This window comes from Ornithodoros turicata, unplaced genomic scaffold (assembly GCF_037126465.1).
Source record: "Ornithodoros turicata isolate Travis unplaced genomic scaffold, ASM3712646v1 Chromosome37, whole genome shotgun sequence".
Lineage (NCBI taxonomy): Eukaryota > Metazoa > Arthropoda > Arachnida > Ixodida > Argasidae > Ornithodoros > Ornithodoros turicata.
In genome coordinates, this window is record NW_026999367.1 from 4622 (window position 1) to 29444 (window position 24823).

At 45.7% G+C, this 24823-nt stretch overlaps 1 protein-coding gene across 4 annotated transcripts; it reads left to right on the forward strand.

Moving 5' to 3' along the window:
- The first annotated feature begins 1771 nt into the window (after positions 1–1771).
- Positions 1772–23244, forward strand: LOC135374002 (uncharacterized). 4 transcript variants are annotated; one of them, XM_064607021.1, is made up of 5 exons: positions 1772–4192; positions 18333–18404; positions 19740–19869; positions 20486–20587; positions 22624–23244. In XM_064607021.1, exons 1-5 carry the CDS (start codon positions 4170–4172, stop codon positions 22741–22743), a joined length of 447 nt encoding a protein of 148 aa, XP_064463091.1. In that variant the 5' UTR covers positions 1772–4169; the 3' UTR covers positions 22744–23244. The 4 variants fall into 4 exon arrangements, 3 of the variants coding, with proteins under 3 accessions (XP_064463091.1, XP_064463092.1, XP_064463093.1); XM_064607022.1 differs by lacking the exon at positions 22624–23244 and adding an exon at positions 21477–21583; XR_010416709.1 differs by lacking the exon at positions 1772–4192 and adding an exon at positions 13322–13349.
- Positions 23245–24823: the final 1579 nt, after the last annotated feature.

Sequence of the window (24823 nt, forward strand, 5' to 3'; positions counted from 1 at the left end):
CCTGCATATCTTCGCCAGAATGATTGTCACTCCACGTGTCACTCCACGTTGTGATTGTCAAACTCCACAGCCGGTCCTTTCTCACACTCCATGTGAACCTGCATGCCCCTTCGAGTGACATCCCTCCTGTGAGACGGTGCATGTGCTTTGCCAGACCGTGCGATGCGTTCTCTTGTCTTGTCACGCAACCTCTGCAGCTAAGCGGAGAGCTTCGCACGAGGAGGGGATCAAACGTTCGCATAGGCCGCAATGTATTTGGCAGGATAGTTTTGAGACATTTGAACGCGGTCGAGGAGTGAACTCCCCACTTTCCATGCTGCTTTAAAGGGGCAGTAAATATGTAAACAAGGGGCACATTTCTCTGCGCTAAATTACTGCAGCTTAGGCAGTGACAGCTTGTTGTACTTACTATCGCTGAAATCCGAAATACGCTTGCATGCGGATGATATATTCAATGCACTCTGTCGCTTCTTAGCTCCGCACTTGACGTCATTTTGACCTGGCTCTTTCCTCACCAATTATGATCAAGGGTTCCGCGAATAATTTTATTTCACTTACGGAAATTGAGTAGATGAACGTTAATGATATTACATTCAAACCCTTAACGGTTCCAACCTCAAGCTGGAAAAGAAATGAATTAAGTTTAAGTATCACACAGGCACCACGTTTTGTGCACGCAGCACAACGCAAGCGCGAATGAATACACGGCGCTAAAGTTCCCAAATCTGAAGTGACCGTCGGGTCGTCGTCCTGGTCACCTTCGAATGGTTCCGACGACTGGGCTGGCGTACTTTGGATTGAGCCACGCCGCATCGCGTCATCAGCTCGCGTGAGCCAGTAGTTATGTGCTGGTCATGTGACGTCGTAATTCGGAGGTACCCGGGTGCGAATCGTGTCATGTGATAGCAGCCCAACTATTGGCTTTCGTGTCAAAATTAGGCGCTCAATATTGCTTAGTCGAGCCGGAGATGTTGGAGATGCAATGACGGTGACTTTCGGAACGACGGAGGGCAAAATGTAGTTCCCCAGAAAGAAACAGAGCACTCCGCCTCACAGCTGATATTGAAGCCTCTTTATTGGCTGGGAACCTGAAACGTCACGTGCCTCCAGAGCGTAGAGCTCATGCGGATGCCGACCTCGTTTGGAAGACACACGTGTACTTAGGAGCTACTCCGACAGGGTCGCCAGGGAAATTTACGAAGGAGCACAGATTCATAATAGAGGTGAAAAATGTGTCAGCAAGCCATCAGTGGACCTATTGAACAAAGAGATTAGTTATCTTCTAGAGTGTTCCTGATTGTCCTCCTTTCCTTCTCTCCTTTTCGGTTTTGCCCCCTTTGGGGAATAAAGCTTCAGTTGCTAGTCAGCGCTCTGTGTGTGCACTTGTTTCTTCTTCGTGTCCCGTCTCTGCGCTGTTTTCTACCTAGTAGAGCTCATCCCGCGAATGGACTGCAAAAGGCTACGTAGCCATGTGGTGTATGCGTAGTGGAGAGAGGCGTGCGGGTTACTTACGTTTGAAAGCATTTATACAGGGTGTTTCAAAAAACGTGTCATTCGGACTTGATAGAAAAACGGGGCGACAGAAAAATACGGGGTAAACGGCATTTGTGTGGCAACTGAATTTGCCACCTTGAAAAAATAATTTCATTTTATTTTAATTAAAATAAATTGAATTTTTTTAATTGAACTCCAAAATTTCTCAAGTCAACCTAACGTTTTTTTACAGAATTAGAGAGCCCGTAGCGAACTTAGTCAGATCCACTAAGAAATCCGCTCGATATTGCAAATGGAACTGCCCAAAAAAAGTCGAAGAGAAAAAAGTGAAAGCGAAACCACCCGCGGTCGGGTGGTAGAGGGCGCAGGAGCCCGCGCACGCATGCGTAGCTGCCACAGCGCGGCGTCCCAGTCACTTGCTCGCTGGCTGTCGTGGAGAGCAGACGTGCGCTCGGTTGCTCCGCAGTCCCTGCTCCCGCTCAGTTTCTGACTGGCTCTCGGATGGACCAGTCGCACTGTTGCCGCGGTAAAAGAGGTGAGTGATTTGCCAATGTTTACACGTTGTTTTACCACGCTCCTTTTCTCGCATGTTTGCCGTGCCTCGTACGGGCATGTTTAGACTGTTTTAGCGGTGACTAACGAGTGATTTGCCAATGTTTGCACGTTGTTTGACCGGGTTCGTGTTAAGCCTCTTCTCGCATGTTTGCCGTGCCCCGCACGCGCATGTTTAGACTTGTTTAGCAGTGAGCAAGCAGTTTGTTCGTGTTGACGCATGTTTAGCGATGTGTGCCAAGTGGTTCCCGCCCTGTGTTAGCTGCCTAGTTGACGCTGCGGTTAGGCGTAACCGATCGCCCCCCTAAGCCTTTTCCCCGATGTGTACTGTTTTCTCCGTGCTGTTTAGCAGAAGAGGTTAGACCTTTTCTCTCGCACGCCTAGACTTGTTTAGCAGTGTTGCGATTTTTACCTGCCGCTAGCATCTTGTTCTCTCTCTTTCTCGCATAGAGCTATGATTGTGGCGCCATTTGGTGTAATGCCTTGCAGCTAAGTGGCCACCTCTCGTCGATCTCTGCAACTGTCCATCGCCAACTACCAACATGGCGGGCGCTAGTCACTCGGGCGTTCCGGAGCGGTTTCTTCGCCACTGCGTCGTTGATTTTTGAATAAATTGTTTGTCTCCACTATTTCTATCTATTTTTCTTCTTTTTTTCTTTTTTATGGACACACGTTGCCGCCAACTCACAGCTTGGTCTGGACACCAGTTAGATGTTCCCCAATTAGTGAGTGTGGTGACACCCTGGAGGGTGCTCATTAATGTGGGGGGTCCCAATTAGCTCTAATTGTTAATTAAATCGTGTTTAAACAAAGTTGTCAGTTGGCGGCAGTCTGTGTCCACTCATAACTACTTTCGACAACGCGATACAGTCAGCAAAGCTCCTTCTGCGCAAAGGTCTGTCAACGCTCGTGGTGGCGACTATAAAGAATTTCCTGAACGTTCTCTAAAACGGCCACATGTCCGTGTCGCAGGACGGCGGGTATACCTAAAGGGAGACTTCACAACCAAGCGGATGTCAAGCTTGTTGTATTCATCTACACGAACAGAACAAAGTTGTTATACATCTCAGCTGGAAACGAAGGGTTCCCCCTTCGTTTTCGATCTCAAATTTCAAAAGTTGTGAAAACTGTTTTTGAAATTTAAGAAAGGCTAGCTTCTACAAGGGAGCGTTTTTGGAGGTACTTCTGCAAGTCCTGTGCTGTTTTCTGGCTCATAGAAGTCGTTTCTTACCATCAGAGTCTGAGTAATCGTATCTCAAATATTTGTCCATGGTGTTGTTTCCGGAATGTAACACGGCAGTTGCGACCCGCGTGGTATACTGCTTGTACACAGTATACCACGGTATCACACACTGTATACCGTGCACTACAGGTACGTGTCAGTGGCCTTGGGAAGAAGACATTTCTGGGATCTCCTCTCCACCTTCCTGTTTCGTATGAATTCCATCCTAATTTGAAGCAGAATTTCACACATGAGGAATAGAGTTTTTGGTAAGAAGGCAAGTGCCTCAGGACGAGGGTCGCCAATATTCCAGACAGTGATTGTTGATGCTTTTTGTGTGTGACAGTGTGTGTCCGAAGTATCGGGGGCTCTCGTCCTGAGCACCCTCCCTTCATATTTCCTTATCGATTCGCAGGAATCCTACCCACCAGATTTCATGGCATGTATACAGCGGATAGTATGCACCAAGTATTCCGAACTCTCCCTTTAAGCCTCACAACATACTACTGTGTTTGTGAAATACAAATCGAAGCTATTTCATTCAGATCTTCGATTACTTTCAATTCCTAATTTCAATTTGAAATGCAGAAAACGTTACCTAGAGCTTGCCGAGCCTGTTTGGGTCAGGCAAGATGTGCCTAGCCAAGTGAATTGCTGGCGGAACTTCAGACTTCAACGGCTGTCTCTGCCGGAGCTTTCTAGTGCAGAAATACGTGATTCTTCGATTGTGTTCGATAGAGTGTCGTGATATCTTCATTGAGTCCTTCACTGTGTCTTCATGGTTTCAATGTACTGACTTGTTTCAGGCAAACGCAACACAGGAACAGGACCCTGTGGAGGACGCTTGCAGCCCGACATCTACTACGACCCTCCCTTTTCCTACCACGCTATTCAACAATCTATGTGGAGCAACAACGTGTTGAGGTGCGTCGATTATGCGGGAATATGCAAGTTCAACGCAGTATACACTAAGTACACACTATACAGATAAGAGGACACGCGAAGGAAGGCTTGTCCAAAGGGCCCATGACGACGAAGCATGAGCTTATAGGCACAACTACAAGGACGCGATATAACAATACAACGCGAGCTGGTATTGTGTAGTTGCTTACATCCTTGTAGTTGTTACAAAGAAGTTGTAGTTGGAGCTGTTTCATTGTGCAAACTTTACCGAACGCAATGTGAAATTCGTAACGCATGCATTGCCTTCACGAACGTTATTTCAACTTTGAACTCCAATTAGGCTTGCAATCGGAGCATGAACTGGTTCCTGAATAGGTCCGACTGATTTTCAGCCCAATGGCTGGCAAAAGCACAACTGGTCGACGAATTGGAACACCAATTGGGTGTACAATGGTAAGACCAACTGGTTTTGGAACGGGTCCAATTGGTTTGGATTCAATTTAATGTCGAAAACACAACTGGTCGACAAATTGGATCCAATTGAAAATTTTCCGATTGGATCCATTACTTTTTTTTCGACTGGGACGATTATCCGAACTGTGCTACCAGCATGCTCCGGTAACCCAAATATGATGCACCTCCTTGATTTCGTCACAAAGGATATAGTGTTTTTGAAACCCACCTGTTGCACCATTGACTTGTGGCTTATATATTGAGACTTCTGGTATACACTTTCTTGAAACGTCCTTTTTGTATGCTGAGAGGTGCAGTAATAATACGATGACCAATTTTAGTACGCTAAGCGATTAGTTGTCTGAAATCAAGACATGTACGTTACTCATAACGTATGTGATGCTGCAGAGGTATGGCAGTCGAAAATGGTATACAACAAGCAACGTTTGTCGTGTATTTCGTGGTCAGTATGGCATGACTGACGTTGATGTGCTAACAGCGTGCCTGTGAATTTGTTGCTGCTGAACCTGTTCTTGCTCCCGAACCAGAGGAACTTGAGGATCGAGTGTTGATGGGCTGGACGAGTCCCCCGACGTTTTGTGAACCCTGTCAAAGTTTGACTACCTAGAACAGGTCTTGTGGATGGTCATAATGGGACTATTAAAATTACATTTTTTTATTTACATCAGAAAGAGAACGGCAGTCATGCGTGGAGTAGTCTTGGGAGCGAATTTAAACGAAGCGTCGGAGTCAGCACAGCTGGCGCCGTGCCGTTGCCAGCTGCTAAGCGGAGACACAGCGAGCAAGTTGACGGAACCACTGGCGGGTCCAAGACACGTCATCGAGGACCATTCGTGGTCCCATCAGGGGCATGCGCCGTAGGGTCCCGCGTATGCGTTCATCGGTAGTGAAAATTTTTATTCATGGCCGTTCCCAGGATTTTATCTAAGAGCGCTCAGGAACGGTGGAGGAGCAGGTGGTGGAGCACAAATGCAATCCAGCACCCCTTCCCACATCTTTTTCTGGACGTTGCGGACTTTGTGGGTGGTCAGAGGTATCATGACATCTGAGAATAATCATTAAGCGACCTTGAGTTCCAGAAGGGGCCACGTCCCCTCTTGCCCCCCCCGCCCTCGGTACGCCCAAGCCTCCGTGATGCCAAGGTCCGCGCAATGGACGCCGTCTATCGCACTCTCATCCTGTGGTTTTCGCTAACATGCCGAGACGATGGTGGATGGTTGGTTGTCCTAATTCACAGCAATATTCACGGGACATCCAATGTCATATGCTTCCAAGTGAGGAGAGGGACAGCTTTTGATCGCACGAAGCAATCGGACCATCCGGAATGGCAATGCGGTTCGGTGCCATGGACTGCTCGTGTTACTAGTGAATATTTCCATTATTGCTACTACGAATGGGACGCTGAATCTGAATCGCTGAAACAAGGTACAATGCCATTAAAATACCCGTCCACACCGGTGAAATAACATCCGCCTAAACTGCGCAAAAGAGTGAATACTTTGCGTTATTGGGGCTAACAAGGATCTCTCAGTCCGTGTGTTCCAAATGTTATCACATATTTCAGGATTGTGCAAATGAGTTAATTCTATTCTGCCTAGCTTGGAACCTTGCGGCCGCTTATGACTGAGAGATCACGGAGATCTGACTGACTGGAGACGGAGACTGGAGACTGATCGGAGACTGAGAGAGCACGGACTGAGAGATCCTTGTTAGCCCCAATAACGCAAAGTATTCACTCTTTTGCGCCGTTTAGGTGGATGTTATTTCACCGGTGTGGAGGGGTATTTTAATGGCACTGTACCTTGTTTCAGCGATGCAGATTCAGCGTCCCATTCGTAGCAGGAATAATGGAAATATTCACTAGTAACACGAGCAGTCCATGGCACCGAACCGGATTGCCATTCCGGATGGTCCGATTGCTTCGTGCGATCAAAAGCTGTCCGTCTCCTCACTTGGAAGCATATGACATTGGATGTCCCGTGAATATTGCTGTGAATCAGTGTAATGCAATGTTGTTTCGATAACATATTTGTACATAACGAAAGCGATCATTAGCAACATAAGAACAATATTGCATTGCAATATTGGTGCAAAATCACTGCAGCAATTTGTGCTGACTGGGTGAGCATGTCTTCTCCCGAAATATGTGTTTTATTAAAAAAAATATGTCAAATTCTGCTCACAGCACTTTTCAGTAGAATAGTTTGTTGCGTGGCCTTCTGAAGTCTTTTTAAAGGAAGGACCGAAAGATTCGAGATTCGTAAGGTTCGTAGAACCTTCCTTGGACTCCAATTCGGATCCGAGAAATTCTAGATTCGTCCCATCCCTTAATATCAACGCAAAACTGTGTTGACAATATTGAGATGACGGATGGGGAGTTTCATCGCCATGGTCGATGCTCTACCCCATTACTTGTGATGCGGGGAATGAAAGAATGAGACTCGTCACAATAAGGATAGATGTGTTATAGTATCAAGAAAGGTGAAGAGAGCTTTGAGGGCAGAGTGTTGGTGGGCTGTATGTGGGCAGGGGCCAAGCAATTTTGTGAAAGGAAGGGGAGAGTCCAGCTCGTTAAGGGATCCGGAGAGTCCGTTACCAAAACAAATCGCGTTTCTGTAGACTTTTAGCACATTTTTTATATAGCTTTTCACCTTTATGTGGTCTGCTCCTTCCCGCATACTAGGTCTACAGAAATTCTACAGACGCGATGCGGACTCTGACTGGCCTTAAGGCTGCAGAATTTGTGGAGACCGTATAGACAGACTGTCTACACATTCGGAGTGTGCTTATGAACGCCATCGGTCCGGTTTCACCAAAGTCGATAAGCATTTGAACCGAAATCAGCGGTCCATTAACTTGAATTTAACGCTTAATTGTACTTCACTAAAGCAAGTCATTGTTACTGAAACATTGACGTCACCAACTAATGTTTGTAAAAAAATAATTGAGTGTTAACAAGTTTTAGCAACCCTCGATCTTGGATCTTGGTTTTAAGTTAACCAGCGTTGGTGCGATTGCCACTATGATAGTGGAGCTTAAAGCGTTCTCTAGTGCAACAAGATAGCGATGACCAGATGGTACATCTACAAACAAACATGAGGCTGCTTACCTTCCACATGCAATGTTGTGTGAAATGCTCATACGATGAAAAGCCACATGACAGTGATAAAGAAACTACAAATTACAAGAGACCTCAACTTCTCTTTATTTGACACAATCAGTGTAATATTTGAATGATGTATTACAACTAGAACTACAAGCATGTATGGGTGTTGCTGGCAAAGTATGAAAATCTGGGCATCCCATGAGTGATCAGCAATGAGCGGAACGGAATACAGATATTGTCATTAATGAATATTGTATTTTTGTTGAAATGCTATAATCATTTTGTTCTTTACCAGTGAGTATTGTTGAAATGTTAGAATTATTGAATATACATTTCAGGCATTTTTTTTAATGCCAAAAATATATATTCTATAATTCAGAAATGATTTTACCAGTGGTTTTACCAGGATTTTGTTAATAAAAGGTTCTAATGAATAACAATAAAATAAATGTATTAAGACCAGAATAAAACATTCAAAACTAGCAAAAACTTGCTAAAAAAATGCCCGGATGTTACACCTTGCCGGTAACACTGGCACATAATGTCAAACGTTTACATTGCGGAAGACACGTAAGAGACAACACAGGAATGCTTTAGATGCAAGCTGCAACAACATGCACTTTTAGCACTGCACGCTATCAGGTCTGTGACATCATTTGTGTCCACAACTTCACATATGATTGTGCTACACATATTGTCAAGAAAACAGCTCACCACTGCTAGTTTGCAAATGAAACTGAAATGAATTTGAAACTCAACCTGCCTAGTACACGTACAGCGGACATACCCCAACCTACACACTGCCATTATTGCACTGGTCCTTCCAAATGTACCATTAATGTGGACATAATAGTTATGGCGACGCGATTTGTCTATTTCTTTCACGCAGTATGTAAATGACCCAACGCGAGCTTGTTGTAAAACGTTGCTGAGCCCTGAACTTTCCCCTTTCCATACAAATGAACAGCACTGGAGAACTCTGCATGCCTCCACAAATTATAACCTTTTCAGAAGTAGTGCATTAATTTTTCTTTTTCACTGTTCGCCTTCAAGATGTGCACATTTGCCCCAAAGCCTGGGGATACTTGCCACCCAAATAGTCTGCAGACTTTACTGCAGGTAGATGTATACCAAACGCTCTCAGAGAAGTGACATAAGTGACAGGAAATCTGCTGAGTCTCTTCAGGCTTTCTGTGGCAGAGGCCACTCAAAGTCTGCATACTTTCTGTGACAAAGAGGCAATATTTTTTGTAAGGGGTACGGTTTGGGAAGGTGCGGCAATGGAGGCGAATATGTTCTAGATCCCCTACAGCACCGCTGCGGTAGCACTGGTAAGAGTCAACTTATCTCATGTGTTGTAAAACCCACATCGAGGCGCGTTCGATAAACTAATTCGGCATCTTGAGGAGAGGTATGCGGAGTGCTGGATCAACTCTGCTCTGCATAGCTGGGGGAAAAATGTCAGCGGTTCATTGGCAGGAAGCCAGGGGAGTTACGAGGTGTCCATGTATGGAACGACGATCTCCCCTCGGCACCGAAATACGCTTGCGTCTCGGAGACGAGAGAGGTGCTCCTGCGGCGCTGTCCTCCTGTTCATTCCCTTTGACACCGCAATGGGCTGGTAGTATAAACCTAAAACAAACAAACAACTTTATTGTGAGAGCACAGGAACATAGTGGGAATAATGATGAGGGAAAACTGTTGTGTATAGGACGCGCTTGCTAGCGGACCATGTAAGAACGACGACGATGAATAAAGGTTGTTGGCTGGCAGCGTTCTAGAATATTCGGCTCCGGCACTGTGGACAGAGATCTAGGCTCCAAGACACCACATTTTGGCGACGAGCTGAGCCGGACCCTTATTCTACTGGAGGTATTCGAGAGTCAGCAACTTTCTAGCAATGAGCCTTAGTGGACTTGCGCCACCTCCGCCTTTTCTACCGGTACCGGGCAAACCAGTGGTTCCATGGCCGCAATGGAAGCCACTCTTCACAAATTTCCTGATGGTGTCTGGAGGAGATCAAATGTCTTCGGTTCGACGGAAAGCTATTTTGCTTCATGCACTTGGGGTAGAGGGCCAGCGTGTGTTCTACACATTACCTTCGCTTCCGGGAGCAGTCGCTCAGCACGCTCCTGCTAGCAGTTCGTCGGATGGTACAGGAACGTCTACCGCACCCGACAGTGAGCCGGACGTCTACGACATCGCAACGAGGCAACTCGATCTGCATTACAAGCTGAAGGTGAACATAGCTGTGGAGAGACATCGCTTTCGCCGTAGGACGCAGCAGCCCGGAGAAGATGTCAATGAGTACATATCCGCCCTTCGAAGCCTGGCTGCAACATGTGAATTTCAAGACATTGAGAACACCATTTGTGACCAGCTTGTGGAAGGCACAACACAGCATCTTCGTGAGCGTCTTTTGTACGAGTGAACCACTGGTGTATCATTGACGCTAGACCGAGCCATTAGCATCTGCCAGCATCTAGAAGGGACAGGGGATGCGGTACGTGAGTTCTCCAGCACGTCTCCTGTACAACATGTTACAACGAGAGAGGGAAAACGCAAATATGCGAAAGACAAATCTAATACTGGAACGGTTACGTGCTATCGCTGTGGACGTCAAGGTCATCTCGCAAATGCAATTTCCTGTAAAACACGAAATGCAAGCAATGCACGAAATGCGGCAAGAAAGGACACTTCCAAACTGTATGCCGAAGCAAAGCAAGAGGCAATGATGACCACAAGATGACCACAAGAAACATCGAACGAAGTCAGCACCCTTATGGTTCACGACAATCGTGAAAAAGGAATTAATATGAATGTGCAGGTAGCAGGTCACCCAGTTACGTTTCTCGTCGACACAGGATCGTCCGTCTCGCTAGTGGCACAGGATGTCTTCACCAAGAATTTCAAGAACAAATTCACGCTGTCTCCCACGAAGGTGACATTGCTAAATTACTCGGGGACGCACATTGACGTCCAAGGATGTTTTTCTGCACCCGTATCTTACAAGGATACAACTACGTCAGCACTGTTCCACGTTGTCACACGTGGCACAACTCTTCTCGGACTAGATATCATTGCGCAGCTTGAACTGCAAATTGAAGGAGCTACCTTGCGCTGTCTGCAGCTGACTGAGAAAACGTCTCTCGCACTCCCACCTGGCTTGCAAGATGAATTTTTCCCATCTTTTCTCCAATGAGCTTGGACTGGCTAAAGTCAACACTACCGAAATCACTGTTCTTGGTCACCATGTTAGCGGACAAGGAATTAAGCCCCTGCAGTCCAAAGTACAGGCTATTACAGAAGCTCCTGAACCAACAGATGCAGGGACCCTGAAGGCATTCTTGGGACTCTTGGGGTACTATGCCCGATTCATTCCACACGTCGCGGAAGTTGTAGAGCCGATGCGAAGACTTCTACGTAAAGTTGAAGAGTTTCACTGGGATTCAGCAGCAGGTGCTAGCTTCAAGCAAGTTAAAGCAATTCTTGCGTCGGGATCTGTACTGCAGCCTTTTCACCCGACCTTGGATGTTATAGTTACTACCGATGCATCATTAAGGGTTTGGGAGCAGTGTTACAACAAGAATGCTGTGGTGAACTCCGTACTGTTGCATTTGCGTCACGGACATTGACCTCAGCTGAACGGAAATACTCGGTCGGTGAACGTGAGGCGCTTTCTTCTTTATGGGCTTGCGAACATTGGCACATCTATCTGTGGGGACGTCGGTTTCGCCTGTTTACTGACCATCAGACATTGGTTACGCTGTTGTCTTCCGCTACGTCCGCTACGTATCGCAAGGTGGACTGAACGATTACTCCGTTACAATTTTGATGTCAGCTACAAGAAGGGCACAGAAAATGTCGTCGCTGACGCTTTATCCCGACTGCCGATGCAAGTACTGCAGGAGGATCACCAAGTTGAATCAGAAGTCGTTTCTTTTGTGTCAACTTGCCTGCTTCGGGAAGACTTCGAGAAAGCCGTAGGCGAGGACTCGACGCTTCAAGAAGTTATTCGTTATGTCACGTCAGGATGGCCTAGCAAGAAGAATTTATCCTCTACTACAATTCCTTACTTCGTGGTCAAGGATGAGCTGTCTGTCGTACAAGGTCTTCTGTATCGTACTCAGAGGCTCGTCGTTCCTCTGGTGCTTACGAAAATGCTCGTAACATCAGCACATGATGCTCACCAAGGCATAGTCAGGACGAAACAGACTACGTGAGCTGTACTGGTGGCCAGGACTACAAGCACAAGTTGACCGTGCTATACGGAGTTGCATTATTTGTCAGGCTTCCGACAAGACTGCGAAACCTGCCGTGGCCCCCTTGAAGCCTGTTCCACTGCCGGATTACGCGTGGGACAAAGTTGCGATGGACATCGTCGGGCCATTCGACACAGCTCCTCATGAGTGCCGCTATGCAATCACACTCATCGACTACTACAGTCGTTGGCCGGAAATTGCGTTTGTGCCATCAACTACCTCGCAATCAGTTATCAACTTTTTGTTGCAACTATTCAGCAGGGAGGGTTATCCTACTATTCTCGTAACGGATAATGGTCCTCAATTTCGATCCCAGATGTTTGAAAACTTCCTGCAAGATCGTAGAATTCGCCACACTTATTCTTCTGTGTATTACCCTCAAGCAAATGGACTTGTAGAGAGGTTCAATAGGGTATTCAAGGACTACGTCCAACTGTCATCACTGGAACAGCGACCTCTACGTCCACCTGTGCTCGAGTATCTGCCAATCTGCAGAGCGACCCCTCGCGCAACCACAGGTGTGTCTCCGGCTGTATTGCCCCATGGCCGTCCTTTGCGCACGCGCCTCAACATTGTCGGAATGCCGTTGAATCTGGACAACGCATTTCAAGCAATTCAAGACCTTCGTAGCAAGGTTCACCTACACCAGGAGAAAATGAAAACATACGCAGACCTCCGCCGATGTGCAAAGGAACCTGCATTTCAAGTTGGCCAGTTCGTGCGGGTGAAGGTGAAACCCACCAGTAAGGAACAACCATCGTATTCGAAACCCTTGAAGATAATCAAGAAATGCGACAAGCATTCCTATCTGTTGGCAGACAAAAATATATGGAATGCGTCCAAAATGGTACTCGTTCCAGCGGAAGCTCTGCGAGAGCACGAAACGAATCGGCGTCCGACCATTCAGCCTTGGTGGACAACGGGGGCATTGGCTCACAGTAACGGAAGGGATCACTTGCCTCCGCAGACGTTTGCATCCACGTCCACACCAGAATCTGAACAGTGGCCTACGCCGACGGGGCACGTGGTCCCAGAGAATCAAATCAAGGTGCCTCTGGTGCCACAACGAAAATCTACGAGGAACAGGAAGCCTCCTGAACGTTTTGGTTTTCAGTGATGTGTTATGCATTTTGCTTTTCGGGGAGGAGTGATGGATTTATCTACAGGGGGAGAAATGTTGTGTATAGACCGCGCTTGCTAGCGCACCATGTAAGAACGACGACGATGAATAAAGGTTGTTGGCTGGCAGCGAACGTGCACGGATGTTCTAGAAGATTCGGCCCCTGTGGACAGAGATCTAGGACATCACAAAAACCTTGAGCCAACGATAAAAAAGGTGACAAGAGGCACATAATTTATTTTTAGTGTCTCATATACGAAGTAGAAAAATCGTTGTTCGCTGTGACTTGTTCAAGCGTGTTGTCGCACTTCTCTGTGTATCCGGGTACATGAGCTACTCTAATTATTGTCTTTGCGTTTTGGCGCGCATGTGTGGTCGGGAAGGTGATGCAGGGTCGCAGCATTCAGGTGATTGAGAAATATTGTCCATCTACAAGTATCTATGACATGCTTGTCAGCGCGGTGGCGTGAGCAGCGGAGTCGTAGGCACTCCGTATTATCAGTATGTCAGTATCATCTGTAATTCACGTTACAGAATGGCAGAAACACAAAATATTTTCAAGTGTACATCTATGTATTATACGAATGCCATAATGGCCGGTGCAGGGAGAGGGTTGGATGACTACGATGCAAAAAGAAAAAAAAATGAGGGCTGCGCCCCAAGCGGCACAGTCCGCCGAAGGAGTTCACAATATACTGAGCTATCGGAAGATAGCCTTGTGCGTTTTGCTTTCATGTCAAGTGACTTACCACAGAGCGCATACAGTTGTGTGTATGTATATACAGGACGTCTTTTTTATACATTTTTCATTTAATAAAATATTTGTGGTATAGACGTATTGTTTTCACTATTAGCTCTACGAAGCTGTCCCAAAGAGAACATCTGCTCCTTACGGTGACCTGATATCGTAGCCGTTTGGATTTAAAAAAAAATTCGTTCCGTAGACCGTCCATAAAAAATCTGTCGAGGACACCTTTTTCCTTTTTTTTCTCTTTATTCTGTTAATAGACCGAATGCAAAACCAACCGGCATTCCGCCATGCCTGAGGCGTCCTCCCCGGCCCGAGCAATGCACCACGACTGTCGTACTACAGTTCTCACGTGTCATGCTTCTCACATATGCTGGTTGACTATCTTATTTGTGTGATGAGACGCGGGTTTCAAAGGGTAATGTAAACCAGGTAAAAGAGCCTCAGATGGCTGTATTCCTTATTGCAGTGAAAGTATTGAGCGCTGTGACATAGGTTGGGCAAGAAACTTACGTTAACATAGTGCAACGATGCTTTGTTGTGCCACCCCAGGAGAAATTTATACAGTTTAGTAAATCTCATTTGTGAAGTCGTTAGTGCACTTTATACAGCAGAAACATTTGACACAAAATAAAAGCTGAGTACGATTGTAGTTGTTCCTATGAAACCCGCTGTTATGCTCACCGTTACGCACCGGTGTAAAATGTGGTCTTTCTCAGCTCGGTGAATCCGCTCGAGTTTTCGTTATTTGAGCATCTCCCACATAATTGTCACGTTTGGTTGCACTGCATTTCACGTGGCTGTTCACCAGACAGATCGTCCTCCTTAGATGGGTCCCTCAGACGGTGCACTCTGACTGTTTCAATCATTTACTGGGAGGACACCTCACGCTCGCCTTATACAGTCACCTTCAACAGCTTCCCTGACACAGATATCACTGCTAGCCATCAAGAGAAAAGATGAAGTTCAATGCTGACAAAGGCAAAGGTGTGTTCATGGCACTTCAAAGCGACTGATTTTGACGTAAACATGCCAAATGGAAGACTGGGCATCTACAAACTTGCTGTGCCATCAGACTTCACATTCAGGAAGAAGCCAGGGAGAAAACTACCTCGAGCACAAGTAGTGATGCAAAACTATCGGTCAGTCACCGATAGTGTCCAGAAACATATAGTTCTAGGATAATTGACCATCGATTCTTGCCGCAATCGTACTACCCTTTTATTTTATACCAAATGTTTATGCCGTATGCAGTGCACGAAATAATTCTTAAATAGACTGCACTGAACTGTCTCAATATGTCACGGGATGGCATTAAAGAGCAGATTTGCACCAGGATAACGTAAGTATCTCTCCTAAAATCGAAATGACAGCGCTCCAATGCAACAACAACAACAAAAAAAAATCTAAAAACACTCTTACCTTTCTTGCATTCCCTTCTGAACCCGTCGTCTCACCATGTCAATGACATAGTGAAACAGCGCATGCGTGAGGCAAGAAGCACGATAGAACAGCTGGACGTGGGTCGTGCGTATGACTCGGGTCGGGGGAGAGCCTCAGACATGGCGGAATTCCGGAGGTTTCCGAGCGCGCTACGAGAGGGCGCTGCGTTTTGCATATCGTCTATTGCTCATCTTCCTGTCCTCGTTGAGTCTCGTCTATCCTCCACCACCAATATGAGAGCGCAGTGCCGGCTCATGCGTCGAAGATGAGCTTGAACTTGCAGAAACAAAACGAAACCACGTGTAATGGTGTCACGCTATCCGAACTGCCCTGATCTTGGGTTGCATTTTCTGTTTTCTTTTAATCTTTTTTCAGGACGCAGTAGGTGACAGTGCGCTCCTTCTTCCTCTCGCATTGTGCGTGAAGATATTGACGGGTCTCCCAAGACGCGCAATGAACAAAATAAAGAAAAAACACGATGTTCTTTCACGATTTTTTGCGGGCGATCTACCAAACGGATGAAGTCTGTCTCGGTAGTTCGGAGAGAGTAAGAACTAGATTTGAACTAGTCCAGGCAAAAATCTAGAGTGGGACCAGTTCAAAGTGGTTTTTGAGACAGGCCTCATGCAAGTCCCCATTCCCAAGTGGTCCCACAGGGAACCACTCTGGAATGGGGACTGCTTGGGATCTGGAACCAGCCAGGAAGTGGGACCACTTGACGGATGGGATTTCAGTGGGACCAGTGTAGGCCCACTCGCAAGTGGATTGTAGAGCTAAAATAAGCTTCCAGCTGAGTCGTAATCAGCTTCGAAATCAATTCAACAGGAACATGTTTGATGTCATTCCATCTCCAGAGCCACTCTGAAGCAGAAGCTGTAGCTTTGACTACTAACCCCACTACAATCTCAGTGAAAGAACAAAATGTAGAGAGTATGAACATCTCACTTTACTAGAACCCCCAAAAACGGGTACATATATTCGAGCATATTCCAAATACAGTACATATTGCTACAGGACAATGCAGTGCAGTAGGTGGTGGTGGTCCTTTCATGGTGTCTTCTCAGTCTGAGAACATTCTAGAAGTAACTCATAGTTCAAGAACTGGATTACTGGAATGGCTATTATCGACACATTGCATTGAACATACTTTTTTGGCATCTCAGAAAAAACGTCTGTTCATCCTGTCCATCTCATAGTTGCAACACAGAACACAAACGACGAGTGAATATGACAGTTGCCGTTACACTTGTAACGGCAACTATGTTGTACCTTTGGGATGAATAGACAACGCCAATTACCCCACATTGCTACTTTATAGCATCTACAATCCTGTTTTGTGCAAAAGGGTACACTTCACAACATTATATCACTCTGATAGCCAGTAAACAGTGCTGCTCCATACTTCACTGTGAATGAACTGGGAACTCTGTTTCATTGAGAAAACCTGTAGAAAAATGGCTGCAAAAGTATACGTAGTGCCACGCATAAAATGGTAAATGTTTTCCTGCAACAATCACGCAACATACCTATCGCTGGCCCTTATTCTGCACGACTCATATGTATCTTGCAAATATCCTCCATTTGCATGACAAGCCAGCTAAAAGATAAGACGCATGACAAAGTCAGTTACAAGCCTCAGCAGGAGTTCCAGTTCCTAGAGTTCACCCGCCAGCTAGCCTGTACTTACGCTACTTTAAATAGCAGTAGTAACAGGGACTAGATCTACACATCCAGATAAAGGTTCATATATATCAATCACTACTCACCAGCGTAATTGCACTTTACTCAATGGAATGCATCGCTCGTATGTGTGCGTCGTGGAATCCTCTGTGCGTCGCTCGTAGTTTCTCGCGATTTAGCTGGTGCAGAAGTTGCAAGAAAAACAAACTATATACATAATACAGCGCTTGACCATAGAGATTAAAACATTTACGTTTCCTTGCCTATTTTGAAGAGCTGAAAAACGGGAACTACCGACACCAACTACCGACAAGTGAACATTACGCAAAGTTTGATTTCGGTACGCTGCGCGCGATTGTTTCTGGTATATTGACCGACAAAAAAATAACTTGGGCGAATTGCGGTAGGACCCTAAACGATTGATGTATTATGAAATGTAAATTAAAATTATCATTTGTCTTGCAAAAACGCCCAGTTAACATATCTGCGCATACTATTTGAGCAGCTGTATGCACCTGCAAGGAACACCGAGCGTCTTCAATTCATCCCGGTGAAGATTCGCGTAGTTCTAGGGCAGGTGTCAAAATTACAGTGACTGAGTGGTACTGGCGTTAAGGCTTCAAAGTGGTTTCCAATGTCAAGTGGGACTGTGCAACACTGGAGCCAAACCCCCCAAAGGAACATGGCCTCAAGTGGGTTGGTAAGTTGTGCTCCCAGGATGGACACACAGTACACCAGGCGTCCCACTCTAAATACCACAATGGGACCTGACTTCAAGTGGAATGGCTGGACGGGGCCCAGCGTGGAGGCACACTGGAACCACCCATGCTACCCAAGCATCCACAATGGGACCTGACTTCAAGTGGGATGGCAAGCTGGGGCCCAGCCTGGCGGCACACTGGAACCACTCATGCTACCCAAGGATCCACAATGAGACCTGAGTATGCCACTCTGGAACTGGTTGGGACCGTCCTGAACCCAACTGGAACAACTGTGGTGCCAGTCTGGGACCATCCTAGATTTTTGCCTGGGAAAGACTATAACAGAACTAAATGAACGCGCGTCAACACACCGGTGGACGCGTCATCACATATCATGCGCGCGGGAAGAATTCGAAAATATTTTAGAAGGAAGAAAAATGCACATATATATTTCGCTGCGCTGAGCATTCCAGGATTGCCGTTTTCAAGTCATTTTCTCCAGCAAGGTGATCTAAATATACGTGAAAGTATTGTACGCGTGCATCAGTTGGATATTGCCACATGTGCGCCACGAAGTCTCTGAGGCAGTGAATAAACTCACATGACCATATGACTCTCGTTTTTCAGGATAGCGAAGACGGGTGGATGTGATGCCGGCCACCTTGATCCGTGCTACCAAGATCTCATCCCTAGATATAAGTAAGGGTCATCTTTCAGAATGGCTTCTGTCGGCGGATCAGTCGTTAGCGTGTCCGCCCGCCGATCCAAAGATCGCGAATTCAAAGCACGATGGTGACGCTGGTAACTTTATTGGAAGGGTACAAATCTCTGAGGCACTCAGTCTTTCGCGACTGACATTAAATGTGCTGTGTCATGTGCCGAGACTTCTGCATCTAATGGATATCACAAACGTCCAGTATTTACGTCCCTTAGACGTGCTTAGTTAGAGGTGTGGATGTGTCTTACATGTTGATAGTACGTCCATGGAACATCCCGTGGATTAAAATGCATATCTATCAGACGTGCACAATATCTAGGACTACGCGTCTTATGGATGTTCATAAGATGTTTCTGATTATCTGGGAGGATTCAAAGATTCAAACCAGGCTGATGACGATGGTAAGCTTTTCCTTTTTTGTTTTTTGAAGGGCACAAGTTGCTGAAGAACTTCCGCGGCTGACATTAAATCTGGTGTGTCATCATGTGCTGAGATTTCGGTGCACGTTAAAAAAATAACATATGGGCGACGTTAATCCACAGACGCGACCGTTTTGGCGTCGCTCGCGATCGCACATAAAAAAATAAATAATCAAATAATAATAAAATAATAAATAAATAAATCGCGATAAAAAAATTCCGAACTATGATTATGATTATTATTACTTACCTTCACAATGGGACAGTTGGCCTCAGTGAAACGGGAAGGTGCTTACATTAACATATAAACTACGTGTTTTCTACACTGCACGTAAGCAATGTCGTAAGGTAGACAGTGTTTTCCTTCTACAGGTGGTCGTGAAAGAAGACGTTGGTGGATGGTTAATTGTACGGATAACGATAGACTCCGTGGTAAAACAGATAGGCAGCCCGTTATACGTGGAAGCAAGTAGGTCGTCATAGGAGGTGGTGATCTCATTAGTGCACTGTGCATTGATGAATATAAATGATGGCGTGTAATCTTGCGTCGGAGTGCCAACATGAAAGGAAGGCTGCTGAATAGTCGCATGGTTTTCATAAAAACTCAGGGCAAAAGATGTTTGCCGCAGGATGCCCTCTGTCCCAGTCGCAGAGCCCACTGTTACCCTTGCATGATGCCCCTGAACGGAGAGCAGAGCATAGACGGTTAGGACGAAGACGCAAACACGGCTCGCAGTTACAACAACTAAGAAGTCAAAACAATATCTCTGAATGATGACTAGCTCCGAGAGTGTTGAAGATGTCCATCTTAGTTGCTGTTTTGGGACAGCTCTTTTCCCATAGCTTAGCTACTGTGCCTGTACCGAAATTTCTGGAAGGTAATTTGTTTATTTACAGGGACGACTTGAATAAAAGCCTATGCCACACAACGGCAGACACGCAAACGGCGCCTATATTTTCAGGAGCAGTGGGATTCGACGTAGATAAATTCTGTGAGGCGAAGGCTGCCCTGCAAGGAAAAAAAGCTGTAAGTACCACGGCGGGAAAAATGATGTATTTCGCATTTTCGTATTCTTTAAGTTATGGAAATGTAGACTAGGTCGTAGTGCTGCGAAGTAATACGGCATTTTTTTTTCGATTGTTCGAATTCTTCTTCTTTTTTCTGTGAAAATACTTTGTTTTGACTTTTGATCGTATTTTGCCAACGTCAACTATAAGATGCTTCTTCGTAGACATAGTAGCAGATTTCCCCTCAGTTTCCCGCAACATGTGTAATAATGCCGGGTCGTCATCGCATCTTCTAAAGTGGTCAATAGTAGGAGACCTCATATAGAAAACTGAGCGTTTAGTGCGAGATTATCGGATGAATGTTGAGAGATGAGATGATCACATGCATTTGATTTCAGACTTGATCCGGAGCACGCAACTGGTGTGAGGCGCTGCGTGAAGTCCTGGCGCTAGCGTGAAGTAAACTAAAAATAAAATGCTGTAGCTCAGTCCAAACCATGGGCCCGGTGAAAATTCATCAAATGCTGTTGATTCTGAAACTTTATTGCAAATGCTCATGGGTGCCATTTTTATGTTGTATGGGTAACAATAGTATCATGAGTGATGAATACACGTCTCGTCTGTCACCCTTCTAGGGCAGAGGCTCCACAGTGACCGAATCGTGCACCACGTCGTGTGGGTTTCCGGACTACGCGTATCAAATCCTCTTCCTTGGTTCATGCAAGGCGCCGCAGACAGTGAGTACACAGTGCAGAATCAACACTAATTAGTTGGATAAAGCCTGCTCACACGTGGACGTGGCGTAACAACTAATAGTCAGCCAATCATAATAGTGTTTTCCACGGCAGTAGCCAATCCCGGTCGAAGATCTACGTCCACTGTTCTTTGCTAATTGGAATATGGATGTGCTGTGTACGGTTCAGCACGGCCATCAACACTTAAAATTCTGGATCCAGTACACCTCCAAGGACAACATTTAGTTCTTGGATCTTTCAGAACTTCGCCAATACAAGGTCTATACACAGAACCAAATCAGTGGTCTTTCGAGCAAGGCAGGTTTTACCTGACCGCTTCATATGCAATCAAGGTTTACCCTCAGAACCCAACATATGAATGTGTGAAAGCTACACAATTCAAACAGCATTTCTTGAACAGGCATTCAGCTGTGCCTTCTTGTAGCGTTCGAATGTCATAAGCAGTTTATCACTATGGCTTTCCAGAGTACAACTTCAACTTCGAGTTCAATAGAAACTTCATGTCACTGCACTCGGCGCTTTAGCTCGGCAATGAAATATGTTTTTGTAGAGATAACAGAGTTTTTAATGGATTCATTAATTCATTTTAATTACTAACCCAGCACTTAGCACTGTTTTAGTAAGCATAAAAATTTTACCTAGGTAAAGCTTACAGTAGTATTTGGCGCATTATGGCCTTAGTAACTAATGCGCCAGAAAAAAACCCGAATCAAATCAAACCTTTCAGCTGTCATAGCCACGGAGATGAATCAGTGCCGTCTGCGAGCAGTACAGGCGTACTACACGGGAAAACTTTAAAATAAAGCTCAAAACTGTCCCATATGTTTCTCGTGACTAATTTTGTGGAACGTGTGCTACTTTTTATCGACAGATTCGTGTCTACAGGCCCCAAGCTAGTTGCAATCATTTCGGAGTTCGTAACAGGGCGCACCGCAATCAGACGAAGTCAGGTTATGTGTCCACGTAGAGAAGGAGGGAGAGAAGGTAATAAGCATTCCTTCTGTATCGAGGTGGCGTTGGCAGAGGCCGCAATAATGTGAAAACGTTGGAAGAGCGCGATACAGCGTAACCGACGCGGATTGTTTCCCCGTGCCAGTGTTATATGGCGTCTAGTTCCGCTGCACCGTTGTCGTCATTAGCGATGCGACGCCTTTGCACCATGGGCGGAACACGGGGATTACATATGATCAGTGTTTTCCTGATGGGGCATAACATCCGTGCCGTTCGTACGAACACGCTGCTGTCTTTTGGCTGTTGCCCTGTCAAAATCTCAGAACGCTTTTAGAAAAACAAGTCACAAAACAAAGTTATTTTATGTGCCGCTCTACATACGAGAGAATGACGTTGGAACTGGTTGCACACTTGCAATACAGGGCGATATTAGCGACACTTCCCCGTTAACGGCTCAAGCTTGGCAATATGGTGCCCCTATTGCCAAGTTTAATCCAATACGGGGAAACTCCTGGCAAAACCTGGTGGTGTGCTGAGAACCGTTCTAGGCCATGTCGAACAGTGTCAGAACGCTTTTTCAGTACAGTCCGGTACACACAATACATCGACGCTGTGCCAGAATATTTTCGAGGAATAACTACATAGCCCAATTTAAGGAGGGTACATTTGCTCCTATGTGAACCCAATACGAAGTTTTACATTAAACGGGATGGTAGGGTGAAAATATGTAGCACGAATACGGAAGCTTACTGTGTGAGATATCACGGCCATGGCCACGGCAGACATCTCCGTCAGTGAGACTTCTACGGATGACGTGTCGTCATGCAGCGTAGGGTGACGTAGCGTCCTAAAGAGAACAAATGCGATGGTCGATTCCCTGTCTCTTCTCACATCAGGGGTTGGTGCCGAACTTTGTATGATTATGTATCCATCAAACTATGGGGCACAGAAAATGTTATTCTGTAAAAAAGAAAACATTTTCCTTGGTATCCTTGAGTATGCTATGAACTGATCCAAATGGACGAGAGCGTCATAAAACTGATTAACTTTTCGTTATTCCCTTTCAGTCCGCATGCTTCGACGACGACTATGTGGTACGTGCACTTTTATTTTCTAATTGGACAACCAACTTTATTAGGTACGCCATGACCGGATGGATGGACAGAAAGCACCAGAATCTTTCGTGAAAACTGGCTGCACCATTCGGCATTTCGTCAAACACTCTTCAATGCTGTATGGTGGCACTATAGGACATTGATGCCACAATATTAAATGAAGTGCCAAAGACAACCCAAATGACGCACGCTTAGACACAGACAGACACTACGCTGACACCTAGCTTCTTGATGTCTAGAGAGAAGTGCTTGTTTCATCTCCGGTGACGCAGCTTGCAGCTCGTGCACCCGTTTCAAGCGTCTGAAAAACGTCATCCCTTCCAGAGCTCGCTCTGTCCTTCAATTTCATTCGACTAGTATACCTTCAAAACATATCTACATATAGAGGTGATGAATATGTAACACAACCCTCAGGATAGCCTAAAATGTCTTGCACTCGTGCGCTACCACGCTCCTGGCTCTGTTAAAAGTGGTTGTGCTACGATAAATGGCAAGTACTCGTATAATTCGAGCCCTGACTTCCACCTGTTTTGGATCAAACCTCCAGGACGACAGGGCACTTCAACATCAAGAGAGTCACCACGCCGATAGTCACCATGTAGTTGGTACTGAGACTGAGTTACTGAGTCGACTGAGACCAAGCTGATAGGATGATCTCACAATCACAACTCAGCAAGCAGACGATTCATGGACAGAACGCCGTTCTTTCCATCACCCCATCCAAGATACCTGGCACCTGTGAAACTAAACAGTAAATACATGAAACAAGTACATTGATGGACAATTTGTATGTGTGCGTGTGACCGCTGGCAGTTTCTAAAACAAGTGAACTACGTATGCACTATATACACACGAAATTTCTGCTACAAAATTCTGCTATCTCAGGGAACGGGTTCACTGCAAAAATCGAAGTACGAATAATTAATGCATAATTAATGCGGCCGAATGCGCGTATTCTCTTGTGTTTTTTTTTTTCGTTTATAGCGGACACACCGTCCACCCACTAGCACTACGCAGCGCTATCCACGTCTACCCAGACCTATCCGCCCCTAAGAATCACTATCAGTAAGTGCAAAGCCACAACAAAGGCGGCAGCCTTCTCCCCCCCCCCCCCCCCCCCGCTCTCGGCCGCGCTAGCGTAGAGAGGTATTCCATCTACCATTGTGCTTGCACGGCATGCGGGTATTGCATAAGGAAGGTAGCGTAAAGGTTTTTCTCCGGCCCTTCACACATCAATCAGACTGTGTCACGGTTTTCGAACTCGGGAATTGTAATGCTAAAGCATAAAAGATATTCTACTTTGTGTGGTGTTGACAGACATAATAAATTAATTAGCATAGTAAGTGCGAATTTAGGGGTAGTTCCTTCGTAAGTCCTTCTTGATTCGCACTTAGTATTTCAATTTGTCTATTCTAACCTTCTTATTTTATCACTCTGTTTATAACTTATATATATCCGAATCTTCCGAATCCGAATCTTTGCTAATCCCTTTTTAGTACTCGAAATCAGTCCCAAACTTTCGACCACCTTAGCAACAGCAAAGTCGTAGGACATCCACGGTTCTTGGTTCTACGTTTGTGGCTGTAAGCAGGTCTGTCTCCAATCGACGTAGCACCTATGTCGTGTTACTTTCCGTTGGGGAACCGAGTGGCGCGAGGAAATGTATCGAATTAAGTTGTCAGTTGCAACGCATTCGCAAAATCAACAAGCACAATTACCTGAAGCTCTCCTAGGACATACTAAACACTGACAAAGAGGACGAAGTGGGGAAGAAAACTGTAACAAAACAAAAAAAAAAAGAAAAGAATCTAGCTCTGACTGCTTAGGATTGCTACGGTTGCGAGCCTTGCAGGAGACAGCGATATTCCACGCTCCACTTTTCGCGGTACCCTTGCATTAAAGATTCACTGCTGGTTTGAGTCATCTGTTGTCTTCGTACTCTTTGTTGTTCAAATTCAACGAAATGTACATCTTTCATTAACATCCCTGGAACATCTCTACCTGGTCACGAACGTCCTGAATATCCGGATATCCTTGTGATCCCACACTGTTGAAAGAAAGGTATACTTCAACTCCTTTCCTTGCCGCATATATCACTCCCTTTTGGATAGTACAATTACTCTCAATAAGGGAGTCTCCTAACAACCTGTAG